The sequence below is a fragment of the Alligator mississippiensis genome, chromosome 15 (assembly GCF_030867095.1).
Source record: "Alligator mississippiensis isolate rAllMis1 chromosome 15, rAllMis1, whole genome shotgun sequence".
In the NCBI taxonomy this organism is placed as follows: domain Eukaryota; kingdom Metazoa; phylum Chordata; order Crocodylia; family Alligatoridae; genus Alligator; species Alligator mississippiensis.
In genome coordinates, this window is record NC_081838.1 from 13,327,286 (window position 1) to 13,337,058 (window position 9,773).

Consider the following 9,773-nt stretch of genomic DNA (forward strand, 5'->3'; position numbering starts at 1 on the left):
GCAGCCAAACTGGTGTGGGCCCTGGGAGGCAGCTGGCTGGACCAGTCAGGTGAGTCCTGTCCTGGCAGTGAAGGCTGGGTGCGAGCTCTCTCATAATGCAGTCACTTGGAGAAGGGAAATTTTTGTGGGTTTCTGCTGCCGCCTTCTGGTGCGAGACCATCACAACCATGAACAGCAGAAGCCTCCTCCTTTATTACATGGGTGCATGGCCTGATGTGCAAGGAGCTGGGAGCTTCCGGGGCCAAGCAGGACAAAGCAATGCCAGGTCCACTCCCAAATTCCTGGGGGTGAAAACAACTGGCGAGGTGAGCGATTCCCCCTGGGGGAGTTTGGTTGGCTGAAATCAGGTGCACGGAGGGGCAATCTGGCCCCTCTGCCCCATCCTACCATCCCTTCTGGGAGTGTCAGAAGGTCCCTGCATGAAAGGACCGCAGCTTCCCGCTTCCCCCTGGCTGAAATGTTCTTCCTCATCCTGCAGGGACATTGTGCGAGGAATGCCCTGCATCGTGCAGGATGAGCAGAGTGTTCATTGCAACCCGGGCTGTTTCCTGGTTCTGGCTGGGCCTGGAAATCCCATCGGGAAGTCCTGGCGGGAGCTGCTCTGCACCTGTAGTGACGGTGTGCTTCACACCTATGGGAGTATCAGTGTTTCAAAACAGGCTCTGTTCCCAGTCCACACCCTCCCCGCCACGCGGTAGGCCGCTTCCTTGGCAGGGGATTTCTCCTCTCTAACACTCTCTGCCAGTGCATAAAAAGAGATGAGGGCCTGGTGCCTCCAGAACAGAGCAGAGGAGAGACTGTGACACAGGTAAGAACTGAATGCTGAGGCCTTCCCTGCTCCCTCGCGGCTTGGCTGTTCATTCCCTCCCCTCCTGGCTCCCTGTCCTTGTTTAGTGTGTGTGTGTGTGTGTGTGCAGGGCTCGGGCTAGGGGGAGGTGCCCTGAGTATAGCATTGAAGAGTGTGTGTGTGTGTGTGTGTGGGGGGGGGGGGGTGTGTTATTCAGGCCAGAGGGAGGTTCTCTGAGTATATCATTGAAGGACGTGTGCGTGTGCGTGTGCGTGTGCATGTGTGTGTGCGTGTGTGCGTGCAGGACTCAGGCCAGAGGGAGGTGGCCTGAGTATAGCACTGAAGAATGTGTGTGTGTGTATGTATGCGTGTGCATGTGTGTGTGTGTGTGCAGGACTCAGGCCAGCGGGAGGTGCCCTGAGTATAGCATTGAAGAATGTGTGTGTGTGTATGTGTGTGTGTATGTGTGCGTGTTATTCAGGCCACAGGGAGGTTCCTAAGCACATCATTGAAGGATGTGTGTGTGTGTGTGTGCGCGCGTGCACGCATGTGTTATTCAGGCCAAGAGTTTCCTTGAATCCATCACTGAAGGACATGTGTGTGCAGCGGCGATGCGTAGGGGGTGCACGGGGGTGCATGTGTACTCTCTGAGAGCGCTGGTGCACCCCCTGACGGTTGCACTCGCTGCTTAGGCAATGGGCAAGGGGCAGGTGGGAATGCTAGTGCCTCACCTGCAAGCGGTGGCCAATCGCTGTGCTCACTGCAGCCACTTTTGCGACTGGCTGCAGCCCCTTTTGGGAGCAGCTGCAGCAATCGGCTGGTGCTCGCTCCCAGAAGCGGCCACAGCCACTCCCGGAAGCAGATGCAGTGAGTGCAATGATCAGCTGCAGCAATTGGCCATCGTGGGACTGCCCAGGGGAGCCCCCCACCAGACCGCAGGATCACCTGTGGGGCCTTGCCCCACTCCCCAGGACCACAGGATTGCTCGTGGGGGACCCCCCACTCTGGTCAGCAGGACTGGTTGCAGGGGGGTATGTGTCCCCTCTGACTATGGCGGCACCAGTTGCCATTGTGTGTGTGCATGCATGTGTGTGTATTATTCAGGCCAGAGGGAGGTTCCCTGAGCATATCATTGAAGGGTGTGTGTGTACGTGTGTGTTACTCAGGCCAGAGGGAGGCTCCTTGTCTCCTTCCTGTGCCTGGCTGCTAGGCGTGATTTACAGACCAGCTACTGCTCCTTGCTAAATGGGTAGCCCTTTCCTGAAGCCCCAGGAGCCCCTGCTCTTGGCTCTGTAAGCCCAAGCCCTGCTGCTGGCCTCTAGAGAGAGGCCCCTCAGTGCCCAGGGCATAGCGCCCTGCTCTCAGACACACCAACCTTGGTCACAGCTCTTCATTTGCTGTGCCTCTGACCCTGACAGCAGTGGGGACCCTCTGGATAGCAGGGATAGGGATGCAGGCTACTGAAAGGACTGTGCATTATAACTTGGGCAAACTCCAGGCTCAGCTTTGGGTCCAAAGGCTGCTGAACCCGACAGGCACAGTGACTGCCGTGGGTTCAGGGCACAACGCCTCAAAATGCTGCAGCCAAACTCAGGGGATCTGTTTTCAGTGACTTGGGTTTGTGCATCTTCCTACCCACCTTGCTTCATGCCTTGTCTGATGCCCCAATTGCAGCATGAACCGGGACAAGCCAGGCAGGGTGGGAGGTGACTGTGATAAAAAAAGGCATGAGGGTTGGAGACATTGGGCATATCTACACATGCATTTACTCCGGCTTAAAGTTACTGCACAGTAAGTGGGAATAGACTAGTGTCTACACGTGCAGACATTAAAGTGCATTAACACTGTGTGGACTGACTTGGGATTAAAGCTAGTCCCAAGTCAGTCCACACACACAGTGTTACTGCGCAGTAAGGTGTCTACATGTGTGTTACTGCACAGTAACTAATCAGGCATACATTTGATACCAGCATGATGCAAGTATCAAATTTATGCCCAAGCTGGTATAAGTCACTATATTTACTACACTGTATGGGCATGCATGTGTAGACACGCACCCATACTGCGCAATAATTTCAGTTACTATGCAGTAAATGCACATGTGTAGATGTGCCCACTGACTCTCTAGATAACCCTGAGGCCTTTCTTCTGACCCTTTCCCCTGTTGAAAACTCTGAACCCTGAGACACTGCTCCAGTCCAAGTTTGTGGTTACAGCAGCATGTGTTGCTAGCGGGGTCACGTAGCCCTGACAGAAGGAATCCCCTGGTTTCAGGTCACCAGGTGTCCTCCTGTCTGTGCAGGCAGAGAAGGGTCTTCAGGGATGAGGCTGTAGGTCTGACCCCAAACCCCAATGAAGTCTACATTGTCCTCAGTGAGCTCCAGCTCATGCCCTGGAGCTGATCCATGTGGGGTAGAGGCTGTGCTATATGCCCCATGCTTGCCCTTTGGGTGCTGCCACTTTGCTTATCATCCGTAACAATCCCACGTTCATCCCAGTGCATTCTGGCTGAGCCAGACCAGGGAGATGTTTGCACCCGCTCCAATTTGGGTGGGTGGTGGTTGTTTATTCACTGCACACACCTGGGACAGCTCTGGAGTTTCTAGTGTAGTTTTCTGCTGTGGCCCTGGGAATACAGTGAGGTCCCACTGCCATCATTGCTGCTAGCAGATGCCCATAGCCTCCCTTTGTCTTTAGCACATTAATACCATTATTAATACCAGGTTTAATACTGGCACCAGCTTGGGCACTCAGAAACTTCCCCTGTTGGGCAGAGAGCTCGTGTGCCACTTAACACCTCTTCAGCCCCTATCTGGAAGGTTATAAGTGGTGCATGGGCCTTGCATTGCCTGTTTGCACAGTGTGACGTGCCCACCAGAAGTGTAGGATAGGATCCCGTGTGAAAGGCAATGGTGAGTCCAAGCTTGGTGGAACTGCTGCTGTTAGGCTGGGGAACTCCCTTCTCATCAGCACAGAGGCAGAGAAGGATCTCGGAGTCGTTATTGATTCCAAGATGAACATGGGCTGCCAATGTAGGGACGCAGTCAGGAAGGCTAACCGCACCTTGTCATGCATCCATAAATGCATCACGAGCAGGGCCAAGGAGGTGATCCTCCCCCTCTGTGAGACACTGGTCAGGCCACAGTTGGAGTACTGCATCCAGTTCTGGGTGCCGCACTTCAGGAGGGATGTGGACAACATGGAGAGGGTCCAGAGGAGGGCCACCTGCATGATTAGGGGGCAGCAGGGCAGGCCCTACGAGAAGAGGCTGAGGGACCTGAACCTGTTCAACCTCCACAAGAGAAGGCTGAAAGGGGATCTGGTGGCTGCCTATAAACTTGCCAAGGGGGACCAGCAGGCTATGGTAGTGTCTCTGTTCCCCCGAGCACTACCAGGGGTAACAAGGAATAATGGCCATATGCTGATGGAGAGTAGATTCAGGTTAGACATCAGGAGGCACTACTTCACTGTCGGGGCGGCTAGGAGCTGGAATCAACTTCCAAGGGAAGTGGTGCTCGCTCCTACCCTGGGGGTCTTCAAAAGGATGGTAGGCAGCCACCTAGCTGGGGTCATTTGACCCCAGCATCCTTTCCTGCCCATGGCAGGGGGTCGGACTAGATGATCTGCTTAGGTCCCTTCTGACCCTAACAACTATGAAACTATGTCCATGTGTTTGCACCACAGGGCACATGGCCATTTTCTTTCACTGTACCAGTTTAGCTCCTTGAAACTTCATCCATTGTTTTCTGCTCCTGACATAAACACAGTATTTGTTTCCAGGTCGTTGAACTGGTGATTTTAACCAGAGGTGCAACATGATGCTTAGGCTGGCTGTGCTTTTCTCAGCTCTCTGTGCCTCTTCATGTCGTGAGTCCCATCTTTCTCTTTCCTTTGCGTACTCGGGATATGGTGGAGAGCAGCGCACTGGGAGTGAGGAGATATGCATGCTCTTCTCAGGGTACCATTATTTCAGTATTTGACCCCAGGGAATTCACCTCTCTGGTTTCTGATTCCCTGTAGCTATAGTGGGGATCGTAACTCGGCAGTCTGTCGAAGGACTGTTTGATGTGGCAGAAGAGGGGCTTCCGAGCGTGGCAATTATAGAGTCATCGAAAATGAGGGCTGGAAGGGACCTCAGGAGGTCATAGCTAGTCCAACCCCCTGCTCAAAGCAGGACCAACCCCAACTACATCATCCCAGACAGGCCTTTGTCAAGCTGAGTCTTCAAAACTTCCAAGGATGGGGACTCCACCACCTCTCTGAGTTAGCTGTTGCAGTGTTTTATTTACTACCCTCCTACTGACAAAGTTTTTCCTAATATCCAACCTCTACTTCCCTTGTGGCAGCTGGAGCCCATTGCTCCTTGTTCTGTCATCTGCCACCACTGAGAACAGTCCAGCTTCATCCTCTTTCAAACCCTGCTCAGGGAGTTGAAGACTGCTATTCAGTCCCCCCTCAGTCTTCTCTTCTGCTGTCTAAATAAGGCCCTAAATAATAAGGAATTGCTGCAGCGTGAAGGGAAATTGCCTTGCCAGGGCACGGTGGGAGTTTCAGCGGAGGGTGCAGGTGGGATTGCCCCCAGAGTGGCACAACATGATGGATCCTTGAGCTCATCCTTTTTCCCCTCTCCCCAGAATTGGCATGTCCACCCATTATCTCCCCGGCCAAGTGGGGGTCCCGGCCTGCCAAGTGCGCTGCCCCTCTCTCCAAAGTCCCGCCTGGCAATGTCATCATCATCCACACGTCTGGCAGCGCTTGCCACACGCAGCCCGAATGCAGCGAGCTGTTGCGCAACATCCAGGTTTTCCACCGGGACATGAAGGAGTGGTGCGACATCTCCTACAAGTAAGAGATGCAGGCTAGCATGGGTGCATACATTCATGTCAAGCTATGTCCACGCAGGGCCAGGCCCAAGCCCTGCTGCTGGCCTCTAGAGAGAGGCCCCTCAGTGCCCAGGGCATAGCGCCCTGCTCTCAGACACACCAACCTTGGTCACAGCTCTTCATTTTCTGTGCCTCTGACCCTGACAGCAGCGGGGACCCTCTGGATAGCAGGGATAGGGATGCAGGCTACTGAAAGGACTGTGCATTATAACTTGGGCAAACTCCAGGCTCAGCTTTGGGTCCAAAGGCTGCTGAACCCGACAGGCACAGTGACTGCCGTGGGATCACACATGCTGAGTCCTGCAAAGCCCCATTTGTACAGAAGCTCTTGCTTTTCCTTGTTCATGAAAGGAAGAAAACAAGCCTGAAAAACTGGAATAAGATAAACCAACGCTGTCAAACCTGTCTACCTAGACTGAGGTGCTCAGCTCCATGTGGAAGCAGGTAGAGCAGCTCTTTCAGACACCCAGGTTTGACAACAGTGGGCATATGATTTTCCGGTCACCAAAAATATAGAGTGAATATCCATATCGGATCAGAGGTCCAACTCTTTTCATAGTTGCCATTAAAAAGGGCATTTGATCTGCCACCAGGACTTTGCTAAACAACCCTGAGGTGATGCGGAAAACTTCCCAAAAGAATTTGCAAAGAAAATGAATATTGTCAATAAAGCTACAATGACAGCAATAATAATGGAGATGATGCTATTACTGCTGCTAGTGTTTTCCTTTTAATATCAGTGATGATGCCATAATGCAACAGTATAAATGACCTGAAAGCTTGCAAAGAACATTTTTTTTCAACTATTTAGTTGGTCTAATAAAAGATATCACATCTATGCAAAGAACCTTGTCTGCTCACAGTATAAGTGATGCCTTATTATTATTGCTTTTATTATTATTATTATTGCCTTGTGGATCGTATATCCCTGTCTCTACTCTGCCTTGCTACTAGTAGTTAAGGGAAGTTATTGATTACATGCACTTCCTCTCACATCCCTCCAGCTTCCTGATCGGTGAAGACGGGAATGTGTATGAAGGCCGAGGCTGGCTTTTGGAGGGCGCCCACACCTATGGCTATAATGATTTATCTCTGGGCATTGCCTTTATTGGTAACTTTACAGGTAAGACCCTTGCAGAGCACCCACCTCCTCCAGCACAGGGCATATGGAGTGGAGTTCAGTCCAGGAGCTGGCTGCAGAGATGGATTTATCCACGGCAGTAAAGAATCTACTGCAGGGATGTTGGAGTCTCTCTGCAAGGATCTCAGGGCACTTGGCAGACCTCATGGTGATGTTTGCCCTGGCACAGACAGACAGGGTGAGGCTGGGGTGCTTCCTAGCACACGTGGGCTGAATTCAGCCCTGTCTTCTTGTTAATTAGTTGCATAGAGGGCATTTACAGTTGTGGATTATGAGTCTTTGGTGCTGACTGCTTCACCAACACAGAGATGACTTTAGTGATGTCCCCTCTGCAGTGTCTGCAGGCCTAGCCCTGACCTGAGCTCTTTCCTACCCACGTCCCACATCCAGAAAGCCCCTGCAAGCCAAGAAATCCATTAGGGGCAACTTTCTTTGGACGTCTACCCATTCAGGCATTTCCATTTGCCTTGTGCCTGTCCTAGATTCCAGCTGACTCATTTCTAGCTTTCTGTGGGATGGAGGAACCAGCTAGTTATATGACACTCCTTAGTGACAGTGCTTTTGTTGGGCAGTTCAGCCAGGAGGTCACATATTCCAGGTCACAGCACTTTCAAGCAGCTTCACGAGCCCCCTGGAAATCCTGCTGGATGAGCCTGCCTTGCTCTGGGAGCAGGACAGGGAGCCTAGCTGGGGTAGGCTTCTGGGCCCAGAAAGATGGAGAAGGGCTGGTCCTTGGCCATACCAACCAAAACACACCTGAGGCTCTGTCTTGTGTCCTCCTTCCTGGCTCTCTTTGCAAGGCAGGCTCAGGAGAGGCAGGTGAGGCTTGGCCACATCTGCATGGTACTCTGACCACGCTCTAGGTCAGCGACCTCAGGAAGCTTCCTCACCTGGAAGCACCAAGGCTGTATGTATGCCTGGCACCCTCCGTGGGTTAATTAGCATGGGACAGGATTGCTGCAGTGCTAATTAGCCCACCTGAAAGGCTGTGTGGGTGACTCCTGTGGTCTCAGTTGAGGAGTGGTGTTGGAGGACACTGCTGCGGAGATCTCTGATGGACGAAGCCTGTCCTAGTAGAGTCCTGGCAGGGGGTAGGGGGGGACACAGAGCTCTGTGCTTGTGGGGAAAAGCTTTGCAAACCATCCAAGCCAAATATCATCCCTCCCCTTTGCAGAGCGGTCTCCCAATGAAGCTGCCTGGAAAACCCTGAAGAACCTGCTCACCTATGCTGTCCAAAGTGGGTACCTGGCTTCCGACTACTTGCTCATGGCTCACAGCGATGTCAGCAACACCATTTCCCCGGGGAAGCTCATCCGTGAAACCATCAAGATGTGGCCACATTACAAACACTGAGGCCGGGTCTGGAGAAGCGCAGCACTGCCCTGTGATACCACAGAAAGCCCGGGGCTCAGGCTCCAGGACCCAGTGCTAAAGGACTGATTCACCAACAGAGCCGCTGGGACTCTGTGGTCTGGGGCTGGATCCTTCAGCCATGCTCTTGCTAGCTGAGGAGATGGGGAGGGGAAGCAATGTGGTTGCAACAGGCCATGGCAATGGCCAGAGTGAGAGAAGGAGGGGTCATATCAGGAAGGGGTAGGTGGGATGGGAGTTGATTACAACAGTTTTTAGCTGGTGGATGGGGTGAAGTTTTTCCAGGAGCCTAGGGGAATTAGTATCCTTCAGAACTCCTACACTCAGGGCCAGATCCACAAAGGTATTTAGGTGCCTGACTTCCACTGAAACCCGCTGAAATCATTGGAAATTGTGGTTTCTGAATAGCAGCTGTGCACCCCCACACCTTGGTGGCCAGAAACCCTAGCCAGCTTGGTGATTTAGAGCAGTTTGGAGGCTGCTCTGACTTATGTGCCCAGCCTGGATCTGAGGCTGTGTGAGAATGAAAGGGTGAGAAAGGGCTACAGAAAGGTGTCCTGTGTCTTGCCACATGATAGAAAAGGCTCATAGCAAACATTGATGTGAAAAGATGACTCTAACTGAGCCCTATGCGGTGGCCCAGGGGCGGTGGGAACCAAGGGGGAACTGCCAGTATTGTGGATCAGGCCCTGAGCGGCTCCAGCTTTCCTTCCTCTACTAAATCCACAGCTAAGAAATCAGACCAGTACTCTGAGTATCTGGGGAACCTGTGTGAAACCTAAGCTCACCCTGCTTTGCAACTTCTGATCTCTGAGACATCTAGAAGCTGATAATTAAATTGAGCCTCACCCTTTCTGGGAGGTCGGGCTAATTAGGCCCATTTTATAGATGAGTCATTTTAGTGTCATCGGCTTTCTCAATGTCATGCCAAGAACTGACGAAAGGGGCAAGAATAGAGCCCAGGTGTCCTGGTTCCTTAGTCCTTTGCGCTAAACTCTAAATCCCAGGGAGGGTCGGTGCTGGGCACCTGCTAATCATATCCCCTAGACTAGAAGCAGGGACTTGTGTATTTGCCTTTGGATTGCTCTGAGATCATCACGAATTCTGCCTGGAGAAGAGCTAAGCTGCTGTAATAGATACCCAGCCCATGAAAGGGAGCTGATGCCCCAAACCATAAAGAGCTGTAAATAAAAAGATAGTATTTGTACCCTATTCCCAGCATTCAAGGGTCTGGTTTTCATATGTGGCTTCCCTGGGTGGATGGTCCTGAGGCTAACTGAGTCTCCTTTTCCTCCTGGTCTCTGAATCCTGGGGCTGAAATCATCAGCCTCTTGCCATCACTACGGTAGGGTGAACTGGTTGGGAGAAATGGTTAATTCACACACACACAAAAGCAGTTTTAAGTTGATTAAAACTGCTTGAATTTGAGGAGATGCTGGTCAAAGGGCTGGGGGAGATGGGGGAGAGCTGGGAGACGGGATCGGGGGGCTTTGGAGGAGAAGAAATGCTTTGTTTTGACACTTTCCATAGTGCAACTTCTTTATGTGTTTTAGTTTTCATTTTGAAATGTAGCTGGACTTGCCTGAGATGA

At 52.1% G+C, this 9,773-nt stretch overlaps 1 protein-coding gene across 1 annotated transcript; it reads left to right on the forward strand.

The window, feature by feature from the left end:
• The first annotated feature begins 202 nt into the window (after window positions 1-202).
• PGLYRP4 (peptidoglycan recognition protein 4) lies at window positions 203-9,394 on the forward strand. Its single transcript, XM_006278519.4, has 6 exons — window positions 203-305; window positions 479-808; window positions 4,568-4,654; window positions 5,422-5,632; window positions 6,675-6,793; window positions 7,986-9,394. Exons 3-6 carry the CDS (start codon window positions 4,603-4,605, stop codon window positions 8,162-8,164), a joined length of 561 nt encoding a protein of 186 aa, XP_006278581.1. The 5' UTR covers window positions 203-305; window positions 479-808; window positions 4,568-4,602; the 3' UTR covers window positions 8,165-9,394.
• Window positions 9,395-9,773: the final 379 nt, after the last annotated feature.